The 21281-nt window shown below is 36.4% G+C and overlaps 1 protein-coding gene across 7 annotated transcripts in view; it reads right to left on the reverse strand.

The window, feature by feature from the left end:
- Positions 1-21281, reverse strand: part of SNTG1 (syntrophin gamma 1) — a 924527-nt gene that overhangs the window by 383703 nt on the left and 519543 nt on the right. For 6 of the 7 annotated variants that reach the window (XM_017965333.4, XM_035276805.3, XM_054246489.2 and 3 more), the window contains one exon: positions 9987-10043. The exons of the other annotated variant lie outside the window; for it this stretch is intronic. In XM_017965333.4, the coding sequence (XP_017820822.2) occupies positions 9987-10043 (57 nt within the window). The remainder of the gene's footprint in view (positions 1-9986; positions 10044-21281) is intronic. 7 annotated transcript variants of the gene reach the window in all.

A 21281-nucleotide genomic window follows, 5' to 3' on the forward strand; every position in this document is an offset into this window, starting at 1 on the left:
CTTACACTTATTAATAGTTTTCTTCTCCTTCCCATCCCTAAGGAGAATGCAAATTTCTTGAGGGCACAGATGTTTTTTTGGTTGTTTGTTTTGTGCATTGATGTAACCCCCATGCTTGGAATAATATCAGATTTATCTTTGAAATGTTTGTTGAATTGAATGAATAAATGAATGAATGAATGAATGAAAAGTCGAAGGCTTTTCCAGGACAGCCTAAGGTCACTGACAGCTTCTCGAGATTCTTGGAAATTAGAAAGGATATTAAGGATGCATCTCTGTTTCTTAGAAGGAAAAAGCTGGTTAACTCAAATGAATCATTAACTAGTGAACTTTTAGGTAGAATAAAAGATGAAACAGTCATCCAGATATTGTGATTCAGATGTTTTGAGACAGAGAGCAGCAATGTGTTTGCTGGTCTCATCAGTGAGGCTGTTATGCGTATTTTCCTTTAGCCGTTTTGTATTTCATCCTTTTCTCTCATTCTACTACTGAACTCAAAGGTTTTTTTCAATGCATAGATTATTAATGCAAGTTACCATGGCAGGACATTGGGAAACCTATTCTTGGCGTCCATAGAAAAGGCTGTTGATATAGAGATTTTCTGAGGATTGACTCAATAATCCCAATCTTTCTTCAATACCCAGACTGGTACAGTAATCCCCTGCTGATCTGTGTTTCACTTTCTATGGTTTCAGTTACCCAGAGTATAGTATAATACAGTATTTGGTGAGAGAAAGGAAGCACGTTCACATCACTTTCATTACAGGGTGTTATTATAATTGTCCATCTTATTATTAGTTATTGGTAATCTTTTTCTATGCTCATTTGTAAATTAAACTTTATCATGAATATGCGTATGTAAGCAAAGAGGTTACATGCAGTATAGGATTTATTCAACACTGTCTGCAGCTTCGGACAATTACTGGGGGTCTTGGAATGTATGCCCCAAGGTTAAGGGGAGACTGTTGTAACTATCTTTGAAATGCAAAATGTAATTAACCTTTATTTTACCATCATTTTTCTTTTATATGCAAAACTTATCCTAAGATTTGAATCGTTTGAATCCAAATATGGTTTTCGATTTTCTGTTTTCACTTCATTTTAGTTTTTTGAGATGGAGTCTGACTCTGTTTCCAGGCTGGATAGCAATGGTGCGATCTTGACTCATTGCAAACTCGACTTCCCAGTTCAAGCTATTCTCCTGCCTCAGCCTCCTGAGCACCTGGAATTGCAGGCACCCACCGTCGTGCCCGATTAATTTTTGTATTTTTGTAGAGACGGGATTTCACCTTGTTGGCCAGGTTCATCCTGAAGTCGGATGATCCTCCTGCCTCAGACTCCGAAAGTGCTGGGATTACAGGCGTGAGCCACCATGCCTGGCCTGTTTTTTTCTTTCTTTCATTCTTTTAAATTAGACATTTGGAGCTCTGACACACTTTTTAAATTAATTTCTGGAAATGACTTTAGTAATTACTAAATTTTAAGACAAAACTCGGAAGATAAAATTAGAACTCAAAATTATACTCCCTTCATTACTGGAGAAAATGTGAGCAGCTCAGCTGTCATAGTTAATTGGATTTAGTTCAGGGCGTAAATAGGGAAATTTAAGGGTTTCCAGTAAATAACCAAATTATGTGGCTTGCCTCGTTTAGAACAGGTGATAGGCTTCTGTGACACTGGAATAATGATGAAAATCTCTAAACAGCCTCTCTTCCAGAGCAGCTCCTGGACCTCCATCGCCCTGAGCCTGAAGGAGTCCAGCACGCACTGCTCTCTGGCCTGGTATGCTCCTCCTTCCCTTGTAACCTGGAAAAACTCTCCATTTTTTAAATTTTGGCTTAAAGCCCCCTCCTTCGGTGTCTCCTTACTTGAAATAATTCAGTTATGTAGCACTGGATCGTGTCCGTGATTTACATTTATTTAGGTAACAATTCGATGAAGGTCTGCTTTCCCACTGGAACGTAAATGGCCTGAGATCAAGGCAAGGCTTTCATCGCCATCTTCTTTCCAAGGCATTCCTGGGAAGGGCTGTGGCTCTGCTTTAGAGAAAGGTTGAATCAACTGAACACTGTTATTTTCAGCTTATGGAGAAATCCAAGACTAGGAAAAAGGAGGCAGTGTTCTAAAGCACAGACCTGGTAACATTCGGACATACACCTTTCAACTTTGTAACATTCTTTTTACAAAGTATACTGGATTTTACAGCTAGTTCTATCAGAAGAAGGATATGAAACCCCATCTAAAGCATTTTGAGAAGGACGCTACACAATGACTTTTACCAGCCCTACTGTGAAATACCACCAAATAAAACCTCGAATGCTTTTAGCGCATCAGGAGTCTTGCCCAATAATCTGTTTAGTTCAATATTATTACTATTCAATCAACCAGTTAATCAATCAGTCATATTATGGGCATGGGAGTGCAGGGAAGATACATACAGCTAACCATTATTTTTCAATTTAGAGAAAATAAACTACTTGCAAGCAGAGAATAACAGTAATTAGAGTTAAGAGCTTGAATGAACAACTGCAGAAGAGGTACGTAAAAGAGTATCACTGGAGGGACGTGGGCAAGGGCCGTCTCCTTCGGGATGCTCCCTTTATCTGCCAACATACTTAGCTTGATTTTGGCAAAAAATAATGGCAAAAAATGTCTCACATTGTATATGATTGTCTTCCTATGAAAGTCTAAAATAGGGAAATGGTCGCTGCTGGGGGACTGAAGTAGGGGAGACAGGATAAAAGGTGACGAATAAATACGGGAATTCTTCTGGAAGTGATAGAATGTTCTAAAATTGACTGTCATAATATTTGCACAGATCCATGGGTATACTAAAAACAATTTAACTACACACTTTAAATGGGCAAATTGTATGGTATTGGAACTACATCTCAATAAAGTTATTTAATAAAAAAGTAATAATCTTTGAAATGATAATTGACCAGTGCTTTCAACTAATTATTGGGACTAACTCGTAATCCTCTATTTAAGCATTACTGTCTGCCTGTTATCTACTTTTATGATGGAAATGAACATAATCACTTTGTGTATAGTGAAAACAAGCTAATCGGATTTGAGTAAAAGTAATAGGGGAAGCAGAATGCAGAGAAATGCACACAAACACGTCCATGCACTTATAACAACAGGTGCTATTTAATTATTTTTGCCCAGACATCACTAATAAGTTAAAAGGCACACATTTATTATACCTACTATAAAGACATATTTTATTTGGAAAATTTGCACGCAACCCTTTATCTTACAAAATGGCTTACTTGATCTTGGTCATTTGGATCCATTTATTTGAGTTTTATTTTATTTTTATTTTTATTTTCTTTGAGACAGTCTCTCTCTGTCACCCAGGCTGGAGTGCAGTGGTGTGATCTCTCACTGCAACTTCCATCTCCTGAGTTCAAGGAATTCTCCTGCCTCAGCTTTCTGAGTAGCTGAGACTACAGGCGTGCGCTCCCACACCTGGATAAGTTTTTTATATATTTTTAGTAGAGATGGGGTTTCACCATATTGGTCACGCTGGTCTCAAACTGCTGACCTCAAGTTGTTCCCCTGCCTCGGCATCCCAAAGTGCTGGGATTACAGGTGTGAACCATGGCACCTGGCCTTATTTCAGTTTTAAATAAACCAGAATGTAAATGGCATAGAGAGGAAACATGATTTGTGTCCCTGAGTAGAGCATTTTGAGGTAATTTGTTCCAGGTTTTATAGTTCTAAGCTTAGTTATTAAGAGTAAGGCCTTTGTCATCAGCTTCCGGGGGACGGAAGTTCAACTCTACTGCTTACAACAATCATGAATTACTTAACTTCTTGACATGCAATCTCATTGTGGGAAGTATAGCAATAGTTATCTACTTCTCTGAATAATAAAGGCAACTTAAACAAAATATGAAGTATTTAGCTCAGAATCTGGCAATTAATAAGTAGGGCATAAATATTAGCAATTATTTATAAATGAGAAGATTTAAAGTAATGATTATAATTATATTTTTTGATTGCTGCAAAATATAATTATATTTTTGATTGTTAAAGCTTCTGAAGAGAAACCACTTCTGATTGCATACATTTATTTAATGGACCTAAATAATTTATGATTTCCATAAGAAAGTTGTGTTTGTTGGAAAATATTGCATAAAATATTTTTATAGTAATATTTAAAGCATCCTTTCCCCCCAAGGTAATTTTTTAAATGACAATGATCAGAAGTATAATTTAATAATGTACAAATGGACAATGTTGAATTTTAAAAGAGATGAGAGAGAAATAAAAGCCTTAGAAGGAAAAGATGATGGTTTGCTTTCACATAATTATCCCTGTGGTAATTCCTATAAGAAGAATAAGGCAAAAGACGATAATCCTGGATTGTACGATGTGAAAATTTGGTGATTTCTGCAGATGGAGTTGAGGAAACTATTACAGTTATTTTTTATTTTTTTAATTGTACTATAGCTTCTGGGGTACATGTGCAGATCATGCAGGATTGTTGCACAGGTACACACATGGCAATGTGGTTTGCCACCTCCATAAATGCCAAACCTCTGCTTGGTCCAGACCAGAGTTTGGGCCCTTGGGAGGGGAAGGAGACAGGCGTTGGTGGGGCTGGGAGAAGAACCAGGAAATGCCAGTAGAAATGGCACTGCAAGCAGGGCAAAGCAGCCAGGCTCGAGGCCATGTGCAGGATGACACCAGCCTGCTGAATCTACAGCTTCCAAGGGGCAGGCTCTGCCTAAGAACAGACAACAGAATGTGCTATTGAGTTGAAAGTTTAGTGGTTCTTTTGTCCAGTTTTGGGGGAATAGGGCTTTCTGTGGAAATTTTTGTGAAAAGTAAATAGAAGAGTTCGATTTTTTTAAAAGTGATGCACAAATTAATACAAGGGGGGAAAAAAAACAGTAGTGTGTGGTTTTTGCGAGATGTTTCAATCAAGGAAAATTAAATAATAACAGGCAGGAAGAAACCTAAATCACTCTCAAAGAATGCCAAAAGTTACCGCAGGTGTGAGGAAGCCTCTCCAAGGCAACCTGAGAGAAAGAACAGCGTGGGTAAGCAAGGACGGCTGGGGGGCCGGGAGCAGGAGTTGGCGGGGCGCGTGAAGCCCTGCAAGGGTTCCGATCAGAGGGAGGTGGCATCGCTCTCCCCTCTGAGGGCCTAGAGTAGGAGTTTGCTTCACTTGAAGATGACAGAGGCCCAGATGTAAATGTCTGTGTCGTGCCCTCCAAATTTCACCTCATTACATTTTGGCAGGCGCTTAATAAGCGGAGCATAAATATTAGCCATTACTCATTTGATCCTTCCGTATTTGCTAAACAGCCGTGAAAGAATAACCCGAGCACAAGACAGGAAGGCAGAGAAAGTAGCACAATCCAGGAATGGGCATTCTCCCCAGAGGTTAAAAAAGAATTTCTTTTCACTCTAGGACTGGAGGACAAAAATTCATCAAAACTTGGAGACAAGAATGCGAGAGTAAGAGTCAGCCTGTGCGCGGCACCTCCCCGGTCAAGGCATCCGCTTCTGCATGTGCAGCATGAGCTAAGGTTGGCCGCTGTGCTCAGAGGTCATTTCTGGCTCTGCTCTTGCTTTTGTTTTTTTCTTATTATTTCAAATTAACATGGAGAAATAGGTAATTTTGGTCTTTACTTATTCAGGGTCAAACATTCTTGTTGTAAAATGATAGGATTTCAGGAATCTAAAGGACGAATATGTCCATGAAGGTAAATCGGTAATTGCCAGCTTAAATCTCAATGTAATTGATGTCAGAATCCTTTTGGGGTGGCTGTGTTACAAATTGAGTGTCTAGCATTTTTGGAGATGAGTTGATAAGTATGACTTTCAAAGGACAGGCTCGTATTTGGTAAGCAACTCCAAAGAATATACTTCAAAAAATTTAAAGAAAAAAATTAAGGAATAATAGAAAGAAAACTAGACAAAATTTGAAACGAAAAAAATTCAAACTCATCTAAATCATATTTAAAATATGTAAAGCCATTACAATATTCCTTTCATTTCTACTAAGTATATATGTTCCTCTTATTCTTTGGGATTTCAGGAGTTTTGGAGGTGGGAACCCTCCTCAATGTGCTCTACATCGTATAGTGGCATTAGCCCTTCAAGGGAAGAGTTAAAGCCCTAGTATTAAACCACAGAGACACAGAACTGCCTCAACCTGCAAGCCACCTGCATATATTTTTGTTCCAGAAGTTTGAACTGAGGAAGGGGACCCAGGCATCTGGGATCAACCTCCCGTTCGACTGCCACACTGCATTTCAATAGAAGAAAAGGCTGACCCACTGGAACCTCCTGATTCACCTTCCTGTAGGTGGCAGGCTTGGTATTGGGGAAACGGGAAGGCACCGTTTTCTATTAAAATAAGATCAAACCCGAAACCATTTCCCATGTGAGTCCTAGAGCTGTAAATCTTCATATGTAATTTCTAAGGTTGTAAACCTAAGATTCTTCCACGAGTGATATCTAAAGTGTGAGCCTATATAAAGGCAGAATGTTCCTTTGTTAGACGAGCTGGGTAATTTGGAAGCATCGCTGGGCTCCCAGCTGTAATAATAATAATAATAATAAACTCCTTCCTCCCGCATTCAGTGTTTGAGGGCTCTGTTTCCTGCGGCCCGCAGCTCCTGCTACAGAACTATGTCTTATTTAAGGTAAAGAAGAAAAACAAAGGTAAAGGCTAACTTTTATTTTCCCACCACCTTACACTCTGCAAGGTATTCTAGCTGGAGGGCTTGAGAGAGAGACAGCAATATTGCATGTGGGCAGCAGACATCAAGGATGTGTGGACAGTGCTAGCTAGAGACATCATGTTGCCCACAGCCACTGAGACATGTTAACCAGCAAAACACTGGACTCAGACCTACCAAAGAAGCCGCTCCATGCTGTCCCTGCACATGCTCTGGGGAGACATGAGGAGTCACCACAGTGCACAGTGGCAACTGTGCCAGGAAAGTCCCCAAGCCAAGATCCGTCAGGAGTGAAGGTCATGGCCAGCTGGTTTGACGTCTAGCAGCACCTGTTAGAGTGTTTGATTGCATTCTGACTTAAAAGGACATTTGTGGCCTGGCACAGTGGCTCAAGCCTGTAATCCCAGCACGTTGGGAGGCCGAGGCAGGTGGATCACGAGGTCAAGAGATCGAGACCATCCTGGTCAACATGGTGAAACCCCGTCTCTACTACAAATACAAAAAATTAGCTGGGCATGGTGGCGCGTGCCTGTAATCCCAGCTACTCGGGAGGCTGAGGCAGGAGAATTGCCTGAACCCAGGAGGCGGAGGTTGCGGTGAGCCGAGATTGCGCCATTGCACTCCAGCCTGGGTAACAAGAGAGAAACTCCGTCTCAAAAAAAAATGGACATTTGTTACCCTTTAGCCAGGATTTTTAAAGACGAGTGTTTTTTAATATAAAACTAAAATACCATGTGTTCTGAGTCCAGGAATTCACAAGCACCTGTAGGAATCTTAACTACACTGGAAAATGACTTTTCAGTTATCTAACATACCACCTTCCTTCTGCTACCTTACTTAGAGACTGCAAAGATTTTAATCAGTAATTCTCATCATGAATGTTCTGGGCGTGTGCCAGTGAGGATTACTTAACTAAGCAAAAGGGTAAGATATGCATTTATGTATTTATATGCAGACTTATATTAGTGGCTCAAATTGCTTCTGAAAAGTATAAATAAATAATTCATCATTAAAATACTAATTCTGCTTCTAGACTAGAATGATTTAAAAAAAATGTTTATACATGTGTTTAAATTCTCAGATCTAAGGAAAGTAATGCTAACAAATAAACACTGTAGCTTATTTAATTCACATATGACAGGGGAAAGAGATTTTTGTAATAACATTGCTGCTTAGAAGAATCACATTTTAATCTAAATGATCCAAATAAAAGATAGTTTAAAAATAGAAAAATGAAGTTCAGAGGTAAGTATTGAGAAGTAAAAATAAAAAGCCACAAAAGGAATTTCTTTAGGATGAATGGGTAATATTCTAAATAAAAGTATTAATGTGTGTATTTCTTGTCAGAGTGTGTATGTTATAAGAATTGTGTAAAATGTTCTTTTTTGTTCATTCCAATGTAAGATATTAATCATAGTTCAAATACCACTTTTTTGTCAATATTTTGAATGGAAAATGCATATTTATTTAATTCATAAAATTATTCTATTTATTACATATATAATAGTTTGGTTTGGATTAAAAATGAAAATATAAAACTGAAAAGATTTATTTAGGAAAATTTTTGCATCTTTAGAAACTCTCTAGGTTAAAATGTGATATTTTAGTTGAAATAGATAGCATTGTATTATTGAGTTTAAATTATAAATACAAACAACAAAAAAAAAAAAAAAAAGGAAAAGAAGATTTCTAGGTGACACAAAATTAAAGTAAGCTCTACTACCAGAAATAGAGTTAGTGACCAGTTCAGTAAAAATGATTATTTCAGATAAAATCAGCTCTCATTATTAGATTTTATTTATGGATTTTCTGGTATCTTTAGTGGTACCTTTAAATTCTTTACAGCAATCTCAGTAAACAGCCTAGCAAAAAATTTTGAAAAAAAAGAAGCAAACCAAAAAATCTCATTTATTGAGAGATGAAATTCTCATGGCATACTTTCCACATTCTATAATTTGTTCCGCATGCCTCCCTGGTCTTGGTTGGTGATAAAATAAAGTTTAATGTTGTTAAACTGAATGTACAAAATATATTTTAAAGCTAATGCTCTGTAGAACAATATTCTTATCATTGACAATACTATTGGATACTGATCTCTACTTGAGTCATTTTCACAAAGTCAACTGGAGCTCACATTCACAGCATTTAGAGTTCTGCTTTCCATACCTATATGACATGAGTTGTGTTGAAATTCCAAGAAATGTGTACTTGAAATACATGAAAGATTTTCACCCTAAGTCAAATGAATAACCCAAGAATTATAAAATTAAACTTTATTAATCTATGAAGAGATGTAGGTTTGATAAAGTCATTGCAGTCATGAGATTAACTGTTCAATATTTATACAATCTTCCATTCTTTAAAAATTTCTCCTTCATTTCAATGATAACAAATCGCAAATATGGTACATCTCTAATAGTCAATAACAGAAAAAATAAAAGCCTTTAATATTTGATAATAAATTGAAATGTATACATATGTTCACTTTTAAAATGAAGCCTATGCAGACCTTATGTCTATCCTATATGATTAGCACTATAAAATTGAATTTACTCATTTCCTTTTAAAAAATGAAAACTAAGATGAACAGAATACAATGCCTCACTTACTATTGGGCTTTGTTAGTGTGAAAGATTGTTATTGCTCCTTGTATTAAAGAGCATCACTTCCTACTCCAGTTGGTTAAAGGAAGATATGCAGCCGGGCACAGTGGCTCAAGCCTGTAATCCCAGCACTTTGGGAAGTCAAGGTGGGCGGATCATGAGGTCAAGAGATCGAGACTGTCCAGGCCAACATGGTGAAACCCCATCTCTCCTAAAAAATACAAAACATTAGCTGGGCATGGTGGTGCCCGCTTGTAGTCCCAGTTACTCGGGAGGCTGAGGCAGGAGAATCGCTTGAACCCAGGAGGCAGAGGTTGCAGTGAGCAGAGATCATGCCACTGCATTCCAGTCTGGCGCCTGGCCACAGAGTGAGACTCTGTCTCAAAAAAAAAAAAAAAAAGAAAATGAAAGATATGTACATGACATCATAATGAAAGTTAATGACTTACATTCAATGGTAAGGTAAAGTTCCCATATCCTTTGCTAAATTTCCTAAATCAAATGCTAAGAGTTTGCAGGAATTTCATGAGGACCTTACCTAATTTACATCCCAGTCCAAATATTAAGAAGTCAGCTATAGCCATTCTTATCTAATTATTAATCAGCGAACATTGAAATGCACCCAAATTCAGCCCTTATTGCACGGCCTTTGTAAGGATAGACTAGAAAGGCAGGCTACCTTTATGCTTAATCCAAATCCTCCTACTGTTTGTCTTCTGATGGTCACCGTTCTTTCCTGAAAGACAGGATTTTTAAGAATGGTTAGTGTTTCCTAAGACTATACTTACACACCGTTGTTTTGTTTTCTTCTGGGTTTCGCTTTTGTTCTTAAAAAAAAAAAAAAAAAAAACACTCTCTTGTGGTGGCATAGAGTCTCCATATCTTGCAATAAATAGTCCTTGACTTTTAAATCAAAGGACTATTTGTTAAAGGGGATTAAAGTGTTATTAAACTCCTCAACTCTTAAAACTAAGTTCTTCTCAATGATTATTTTGGACATATTTTGGAACCTTAACTTTTATACCTTTTCTTATTTCCACATCACATATACTTGTTTTCCAAGAAATGACAAGTTTTAGGTTATATAAAAGTAACTCAAGGGCAATGGTAAATATGATCTTGGTAAAGCAGGGTCCTATCTCCATCACTGCCTGGAATTTGGGAGCTAAGCTGGGAGGCTGCCGTGGCCAGCACAGAAATGATTCATTTGTGTGTGTCTTAGATAGAAAGTGAATAAACCAGGTGCAAAATAAATTCATTGCTTGTTCATAAAATGAATAAATTACACGTCTAAGTAATAATGATAATTGAATTACCAATTTTAAAAGTGGGTTTCTTTTTCTCTCCACAGTAGAAGTAAATCGGTCACTGGCCTATAAAACTTAAAAATCACAAAGATGATGGCATGAGAACAAAGAGCCACATTTGGACAAATCCTGTAATTCTCAATTTGAAAAGTCCACACTGCTCTGTTTTTGGGCAGTCGTGTACATAGTGCTTACTGTAACGGCATGCTGAGGGCTGAGGGCTTTATTTATAGTCTGCTCCATTATTTCAATCTTCTCAAACCTTCCCCTATGCAGAGCCATTCGAGACACTGACCCTTTCCCACAGCATCTGGGGTAGTTACTTGTTATCTGTTCCTTATATCTCTACAAATGCCTTTTGCCCTCATTATCCATTTCTAAATGTAAACACTGCCCTCTTTCTTACAGATGAATTGCTTCCCTTATTCCCTTGTTCTATAGAAACTGTGGAACAGATAATATCATTTAAAAATAACTAGGAGGAAATTGGAAAAATATGTGCTTCGGATGGCTCTTGCTAAATGTTTTAAGATAGCATGCAACTCTTCATTTTGGCAAGGTTAAAAACTTCCTTTTTTAGCCAAAAGTTTAATTTCTATAAATAAGACTAAATAATATGTGAAAAGCAAGATTGCCAAACTGGAATTTGATGTATACAATTAATGACTTATTTTGAATTTTAAAAATAAGACTTTTTGATGAAGATTGGTGTATCTTGACTTAGAAATTATTATTATTGAATGCAAATGAGTAGCATTCAGTAATAAAAGTTTTCTTTATTTTGACAATGTGCTGAGTAATTTCATGTTTCAAAAATACTTATGTTACTCTTGAAATCTGACATCTCATCATACTTTCAAACCAACATTAAAATTATAATTGTACAAATAAGTTTGTATATAATGATTTATGCAAAGCAACTTGAAATACAAGACAAAGTATTTGTATCAAATAATACCACCAAGTATGTTTTGTTTTTCAGCCTACTGCTGTATAATCCCACAAATGCAAGCACAAACATGGGAAGATATATTTTACGATTTATATCACAAAACCTACATATGAACACGGCTGCATACACAAAAGCAAAAAGGAAGGTGAAACATATGCACTATAGGTACACAAAATCCACTAACAATTTAAAATAAACTGTTTGTATTAGAAATATGCTTTTACTGAACAGAATAAGTGCAATCTAATTAATATTTATTATTTCTCATTAAATGACTCACTAGAGAAGTTGAATATTGCAAACAATATTGGAATTGAAGTTAGAGAATGTGCCAATAACTCAAATAGCCACAAATTCATATAGCTTCATATGTTCAGCAAATTCCTTAAGCCTTGTGAGCCTATTTTCAAGTTTGCAAAATGCTGATAAATAATACAAGCAATCAAAAGCTCTGTTTTGAGAATTAACATTTGTAAAGAACCCTGGCATATAATAGAAATTTGATACACACACACACAATCTGATATTCTATACAGGGATTCTTATATATAATAGTCATTTTAATATATTTGCATTATAGAATATTTCAAATACTGGAAGACTCAGATGCAGAAACAGGTGAATTAAATAGTGACCATTGTTTCCTATAAAATAGATAGGCAAATACTGCTTTTATAAAACTGACCACCCAACTAAACTCAAATTCTCAGATGGCAGAAACTATTTCCGTTCTTCCTTTTCTGTAAAAAATAAATATGTGATTCCTTAAAACAGTATCAAAATCAATGGTCCAGTCATCTAGACAACCTGTGTCAGTTGTCTTAAAATACCAATTTCAGTCAGAGCAAATGAATTTTAATTAGCAAATGACATCCCCTAAATGTTGTAGAGCATTTGGCATAGCGATCACTGGCCATGAGGAAAACTTGGTGGGTAATTGCTGCTCAGTAGCAAAATGTGTACTGAAATGCTGCTTTCCCTCCATAGAAACAGCAGCACCCTGGGGCCCTCAAAGATCGTTTTTTTGAATTTCTTTACTCATTCTACGCAAGGCTGCCTTCTAATCTCTGGTGGAGAATATTTTGAACATGTTCCAAATCAAATACAAAATTGCTGATGCAGAAAACATTTTGGAGAGATGAAAGAGTCAGCAGAAACTGCCAAAAAATCTCAAAAACAGCACTTAATGTATTTTTTAAACACCTGGGCAGACGCACATACACAAGCAAACCCCAGCCACTGCCTTCCAATGCTACTTCTTCATTAGCTTACTTTGAAGAAAGTTAGGAGAAAAAGGGCAAAACTAATTACTTTGTGTTTTAAAACCAAGATCATACGTTGGTCACCGCAGGCAGCAGGAAGCATAAAAGGGCAAATAACTGTTCTCAGGGTGGCCTCTGCTAATGTTCTCCCAATTGTTTGCATTGGCCGTAGCTCTGCCACTACTAAGGGGATACAGTAGCTTTATCCCCTTACAGCTCTGCTTCTTCCCTCCCCCCCAAAATAGATGCAATAAAAAGAAGAAATGAACTGTTTCAAATACTCGGCTCATAAATCAGACAATACCTGGAAGCTGATCTGAAATTGTATTTAGTTAACACATCATGAGTGTCGTAAAGGCTGTTGCCGGGTAACAAAGCACTGTCCTTTGGGAGACCAAGGTATTGTCAATGATTTCATTTTGCAAGACACAAAAATCTGGGTTGATGCTCCCATACAGACTCACACACACACACACACACACACACACACACACACACACACCAGGGAATCTGTGTGGATCGCTCCCGTGTGAGGACCCTGGGAAATGGGCCTCACCATACGGTGAGCTTGAGCCCAGACACAGATCCCCGGTTGGGGGAGTCGAGCTGAGGGAAAGCAGGAACCGAGAGAGGGACTATGTTATTCTAAATAATTAACAGACATTACTTTATGGATATGAGGACTTGGGAGGCAATGTGTCCACTTTCGGCTTCTTATGGTTTATTGCTTGATTGTGTTCATTTTGGACCCTTGTTACCTTCATTGTAAAATATTAACTTAAGTATTTACACTTGGTAACTTACTTACCGTAACTTACTGGGTGTAACTGTAACTTACTTACCATAGCTTACAGGGCGTGACTGTAACTTACTTACATTGATCTATTGGGCGTAACTTAATTACTGAAAGTAACCTTCTTACTGGAAGTAACCTACTTAATGGGATTAACTTACTTACTGGGCATAACTTAGTGGGCGTAACTTGCTTTCTGTAACTTAAGTACATTGATCTGGTGTAAACAACTTTGACTTCAGAAAAGTATATAATGAAAAGTATTGCAAAAATAAAATTGCTGCTTGGACATAGCCTAAGCCAGCCCTCCAGACTCCGCTTTTCTATTTTCTTTCACTTCCGCGCACTCTCTCCCTCAGGTTGAACGAGACATCTACGTTGGCGGTCTCGGGGACTCCTGCAGGTCGGTAGTCCCCCAGCAGACGTGCCGGACCCCAACACACACATACATACACACACACATACACACATATATGTATACATATATATTAAAGAATGTTAAATAATATGCCTTTATTTAATATTCTTATTCCTTAATTAGATTGAGTCCAAGATCATATCAGACTTTATCAAGACTTGCTGGACACCTAAATAATCACCATCAATGTTACAAAAAAAGCCTTGTATTAAATACTTAGTATGCTTTGTAGAAAAATATAATTAGCACCCCTGCTTTTTGGGATATTATATTATATGTATATATAGAGAGATTATATAAACTATATGGGAAGAAAAATATACACGACACCAAAAAAGTTGGCATCGCATATCTCAGGCATTGAAATTTTGAGATATATATGTGAAAAGATTAGGAAGAAATGGAAACATGCAGAAACTAAAGAGATTATCATTGGAAAACTGTCTGTACTAATTTGGTATTACAAAAACCAATATATCATATAGGAAAGAAAATGGAGAACGCTAATAGTTCTTTTTGACAGTTGAGGAAGAGTAGCCAAAGTTGAAAATGGGATAATGAAGATGATGGCTTCTAATTATTAAAGATTTACTGTATGTATTTATAACCTTCATAGCACTTACAATTGTTTCTTGAAAATAACTATGCCCTTGACTTTTTTCCTCCAAGTTTTCTGGGAGCTGAACCTGTGTCTTGCACAAAGTTATCTCCCAAGCATTTAGCACGGGTCCTAAATCAAAGTTTGATATTAAAATGTTAAATGAATAAATATTCACTCAAACATTTTTCTAAGTAATTATCACAGCAACCCACTGGTGTAGGAATTTTCTTTTTCTAATTAACAGATGAGAAAATCAAAATGTAAAAGAGTGAAATTAACTTGACTGAGATCCAAGTTGTGATTGAAACCGAGGTTTCTCTGATCTCTGCGGTTCTTTCTATCCCAACAGGCCTGAAATAAAATGCAGAATTAGGATTTTTTTTTAAAAAAGCCCAAAACTGAAAATTCATGCAATGTAGTAAAAAGGAGGAGAAATGTGAGAAATGTAATGTTTTCCCTGTAGGATTGGGAATAAAGTCAGAATGTTCCTATTCACCATTACCATTCAACATCTTCGTGTCCTAGCTAGTACAGTAACAAAATGCTATAAAATAAAGGCTTACAAAATGAACAAAGAGAACTATCTTTGTGTTTGTCAGTGTATAAAATCCCAAAGAATTGAAAAACAAAATTCTTCTGGAACTGGTAAGCAATTATGGCAAGTTCATAGAATACAAAATTATTATGCAAATTCAATTGCATTCTTACATATTAGCAATGAGAATTGAAATTTAAATTTAAAAGCATAATACCATTTTCGATAACACATACTAAAAGGAAAGTATTTTGTGGCTAGGTGCAGTGACTCACAACTGTAATCCCAGCACTTCGGGAGGCCAAGTGGGGCAGATCAGTTGAGGTCAGGACTTTAAGATCAGCTGGGCCAACATGGTGAAACCTCGTCTCTACTAAATACAAAAAAATTAGCTGGGCATGGTGATGCTTGCCTGTAATCCCAGCTTCTCGGGAGGCCGAGACAGGAGAATTGCTTGAACCCAGGCGGTGGAGGTTGCAGTAGCTGAGATTGTGCCACTGCACTCCAGCCTGTACAGTAAAGTGAGACTCCATTTCAAAATAAATAAATAAATAAATAAGATAAGTATATTAAAAAGTAAAAGAAAAATATTTTGGTATAAATCTAACAATATCTACAGAATTTATATATGAAACTAAAAATTGAGAGAAAAAATAAAATTTGTTCAAAATATATGAAGAGATAATAGTATTCATGAATTGAAAGACAATGTTTTTAAGATGTCAATTTTTCCCAACTTGATTTGTAGAATCCATGCAATTCCAATAAAAATCCCAGCAAGCTGTTTGTGGATACCAGCAAACTGATTGTTAGGTTTAGACGGACAGCCAAAAGACCTTAAATAAATAGCCAGTATAATACTGAAGAAGAATACAGTTAGAGGACTCAGGATGCTTGACCCTGGAATTACTATAAAGTTTAAGTAAACAACACTGTTTAATTGTTTGACAGAATAAACATACAGACCAGTGGAAGAGAACAGGTAGACCAAAAAAAAATGCCAACAAAAAAATGGAATCAACTGATATTTGACAAAAGAACAAAGGCAATTCAATAGAGAAAAGCAAGGATACTCTTTCCAACAAAGAGTGCTGGAGGAATTGGACATCCATAAGAATGAAAGGTATATATATGTATACTACACTCTTCACAAATGTTAACACAAAATGTATCGTAGGTAGGCTTAAATATTAAAAACACAGTATTACAAAATTCCTAGAAGAAAATATAGGAGAAAACCCATGTGAGATATAGATAGATAGATAGATAGATAGATAGATAGATAGATAATATATATATCACATGATATATATATTACACAACAGCAAAAGCATGATTCATAAAAAAGTTGATAAATTAGGATATATTAAAATTGAGAACTTCTGCTTTGTGAAAGATACTGCTAAAAGAATGAAAAAACAAGCTAACAGACTGGAGGAAAATATTTGCAAATTACGTATCTGATAAAAGAGTTGTATCCAAAATATATGAATAACTCATAACACTCAGTAAGAACACAAACACCCCAATTAAAAAATGCCTAAAGTATTTGAGCAAACACTTCATTAAAAAAGATATGCAAATAACAAGCATGCTTATGAAGGTGTGTTCAACATCATTTGGCAGTAGGGAATTGCAAATTTAAATAACAATGAGATATTATACACTTATTAAAATGACTAAAATCTGAAACATTGACAATACCAAATGCTTAGAAGAATTCTCTTCAAGGTTAATTCTCATTTCCTATTTGTGTGAATGAAAAAGAGAATTTGACAGTTTCTTATGAAGGGGCTAAACCTAATCTTAGCACATGATCTGGGAATGATACTCCTAGGTCTTTATCAAAATAATTTGAAAGTTTAGGTTTATACAAAACCTGCATGCAGATATTTATATTATCTGTATCCATTATCACCAATAACTATAAATAGCCAAATAAAATATCCTTCAATAGGTGAATGAATAAACAAACTGTCATACATCTATACAGAGAAGTATTAAATAATTTTAAAAAATGAGTAATCAAGCTGAAAGAAAATATGGCTATTCTTCGTGCATGGCCTCCCACATTATCAACATCCCCTACCAGACGGATACATTTGTTATGACTGACAAACTCACATTAACACAGAATCTCCATATTAATGAAACTATTCTATATGATATTATAATAAGAATTGCATACCATTATAGAGTCAAAACCCACAGAACTTTAGAGCAGCAAGAGTGACTTGAACGTATGTCAATGTTTACAAATAATTTATGACTGAAGCAGGAATGCAGTCTGTGGCACCTGAACTACATGACAAATGTATGTTGCAACCTCAGTGGTGGGGCAGGAGGAAGATGCCTAAGTCACTGTGGAAGTCAAGTAAGAGACAGGCATCTGGAAGACAAGGGCTGGAGGTTAAAGGCTAAAGGAACTGAGCATGGAGCCGTATTCTAGTTGATAAAGTTGTTTCACATGAGCGTATGGTGTGGAGACAAGAGTGACACTGTCGTGGATGCTAATCCTCCATGTCGATTTCTGACTATCCCAGACCCATGAATGCATGCTGACTTATCCTGATTTACCATCTCTGCTGTAAGAACATGTCAACCTTGATGCTATTACACAAATTATAGGCACTGACACATATAACATTCTTGTCTTTTTGGGATGGTTTCATGTAAATGTCTTACCAGAGCACATAAACCCTTCCCCATGGTATACAAACCCTGGGTCTGAGGAGTAACAGAGATCTACCTGTCTTGCTCCCAACCAAGTTCATACTTCTATGTGCAAGTTTCCCCAATAAAACACCCCTTACAACAAAGTGCATTTGTCTGACTCATTCTTTGATTTCTTGGTTTCTTCAGCATGTGGGGACTACTTTGCATAAATGGCCCTTTAACAGTTTATATGGGTTAACAATCCTAATACTATTATATATGTATACTGAAATTTAGCAAATAAATGGATGGGGGACAGAGAAAAGCCAGATTTCTCAGTGTTGGAGAAGAATTCACAGATAATCAAGAGGAGGAGATTCAAAAGGTCCATGAGGTTATGGAGAACAGTTGAGGACATCAGTATAAACTCATGTTTAGCTTAATATTATTACCAATATTTATGAATAAATATATTTATACATATTTAAATGTATAGTTTTGTCTTTCTAAAAATAGATTTATTGAGATATCATTCATATGCCATGAAATTCACCCATTTAAAAAGTGCAATTCAATGGCTTTTAGCATAGCCACAGTTGTGCCTTCATCAATACAATTAATTTATTTTGCTACTATGAATAAAGCTGCTGTAACATTCACGTGCAAGTATTTTTGTGTACATTTGTGAAAATTTCTCTTGCATATATACCAAGTAACAAAAGCGGGAATTGTCAGGCTGTTTTCCAACTTGGTCACACCATCTAGATTTCCATCAGCAGTGAATGAGAATTTCAATTTGTCCATATTCTCACTAAACCTTATTATCTGCCTTTGTGATTATAGCCACCCTAATGGATATAAAGTTGTAGACAAGAGTTTTGATATAAATTTTCCTGATGGCATTTTGTTCATTTGCTTGCCATTTAGATAACTTCATTAGAGAAATATCTTGTCAAATTATTGACACATTTTTTGGTTGCCTGTTTTATTGAGTTGCAAGAGCTTTTTACACATTCTGGATATAAACACCACACTAGATTGGTGATTTACAAAAATGTCCTCCCATTTTCTGTGTTGTCTTTTCACTGTATTGAAAGTGTTATTTGAAGCACAAAAGTGTTTAAATTTATGATGTGCCATTTATCTATTTGTTCTGTGTTTTGTGTAACTTGAGCCTCGATGTCAAATTTATAAAATCATTGCCTAAATCAATGTCAAAATGTTTTACATGTATGTTTCCTTCTGAATTGTAATAGTTTTAGTTCTTAAATTTAGATGTTTCAAGCAGTTTGGATTAACTTTTGTATGTGGGGTAAGGTAGGTTCCCAAATTCATTATTATACATTTAAATATTCGGTTGTCCCAGCACCATTTGCTGAAAAGATAGTTCTTTCTCCATGAGTTTGAGCATCCTTACTAAAAATAAGTTGACTACAAACTTGTTTATTTCTGAAATCTCAATTCCATTCCATTGATCTAATATGTCTATCATTATGCCAGTACCACACTCTGTAGATTACTGTCTATTCATTGTAAGCTTTGAAATCAGAAAATACAAATCCTCAAATTCTTTTCTTTTGTTTTTTTCAAGATGATTTTAGCTATTCAAAATCTTTTGCATCTCCACATGAATTTTAGAATCAGCTTCTCTATTCCTGCAAGAAAATTAGCTGGAACATTTTTTAGGGATGTATATATAGATTAATTTTGGGATTATTATTAGATAAACATTAATGATATTGAGTTTTCTAATCCATGAAAATGGTTTGTCTTTCCATTTAGTTAGGTTTTCTTTACTTTCTTTTACTCATGATTTTTAGTTTTCAGACTACATATTTTATAATTTTAAAAAATTTATTCCTAAGTATTTTTGATGCTATTCTAAATGAACAATGGAGTCCTTGGTCCTAAGGAAGTAATAGCATTCCTTCTTAGAAGACTTAGGCACAAAACGTACCTCCCTAGGTAATTTTATAAAAATATAATTAATGTGGCACATATACACCATGGAATATTATGCAGCAATCAGAAATGATGAGTTTGTGTCGTTTGTAGGGACATGGATGAATCCGGAGAACATCATCCTCAGCAAACTGACACAAGAACAGAAAGTGAAACACCACATATTCTCACTCATAGGTGGGTGATGAAAAATGAGAACACATGGACACAGAGAGGGGAGTACTAAACACTGGGGTCTATTTGGGGGAAAAGGGGAGGGCCAGTGGGAGGGGGAGGTGGGGAGGGATAGCCTGGGGAGAAATGCCAAATGTGGGTGAAGGGGAGAAGAAAAGCAAAGCACACTGCCATGTGTGTTCCTACACAACTGTCTCGCATGCTCTGCTCATGTACCCCAAAACCTATAATCAAATAAAAAATTAAAAAAAAAAAAAACTTTAACTTCAAATGCCAAAGTCATAATACTAAAAAAAAAAAAAAAAATATATATATATATATATATATATATATATATATATAATTAAAGAGAATAAATTACAAAAAAAAGGCCCTTTCTCATAAATTCTTTTAGAGATCACATTTAAAGCAGGTCCGAGATTTCTTGCTTCTTTCCCTTTGTTTTGTTCCCCCGGCAAGCACTCCTGGTTTGGGGTTTTTTCTCTCTCTCCCTATGGGCGTAGCAGGCCCTTCCTATCTGACTTAGGATGGTGAGACAATGGAGACTATTTAAAATTTAAATATTCCTTGTTACCTTTGCACAGAATTGAAAATTGCACAATTCCACTTTTGTTTCAGCAAGTGAGCATCTGTAATATAAACCGGTGCACCGCGGTGTTAAATAACTTTACTGGCCAGATGGGGTGGCTCAAGCCTGTAATCCCAGCACTTTGGGAGGCCAAGGCAGGCAGATCATGAGGTCAAGAGATTGAGACCATCCTGGCCAACACGGTGAAACTCCGTCTCTACTAAAAATACAAATAAAAAAGCTAGCTGGGCGTGGTGGCATGCACCTGTAATCCCACCTACTCAGGAGGCTAAGGCAGGAGAACTGCTTAAACCCGGGGGGTGGTGGTTGCAGTGAGCCGAGATTGTGCCACTGCACTCCAACCTGGCACCTGGTGACAGAGCAATACTCTGTCTCAAAAAAAAAGTAACTTTACTAAGGTCAATTAGTGGTGAATTCTTGTGATTGAAATACAGGCACTAGGAGCCACTGTCCATATGCCTATACCCTGCTCTGTTCTGTCTTTTATTTTCTTTCTTTCTTTCTTTCTTTCTTTCTTTCTTTCTTTCTTTCTTTCTTTCTTTCTTTCTTTCTTTCTTTCTTTTTCTTTCTTTTCCTTCCTTCCTTCCTTCCTTCCTTCCTTCCTTCCTTCCTTCCTTCCTTCTTTCCCTCCTTCCCTCCTTCCTTCCTTCCCTCCCTCCTTCCCTTCCCTTTCCTTCCTTCCTTCCTTCCTTCCTTCCTTCCTTCCTTCCTTCCTTCCTTCCTTCC

The sequence above is a fragment of the Callithrix jacchus genome, chromosome 16, assembly GCF_049354715.1.
Source record: "Callithrix jacchus isolate 240 chromosome 16, calJac240_pri, whole genome shotgun sequence".
NCBI lineage: Eukaryota > Metazoa > Chordata > Mammalia > Primates > Cebidae > Callithrix > Callithrix jacchus.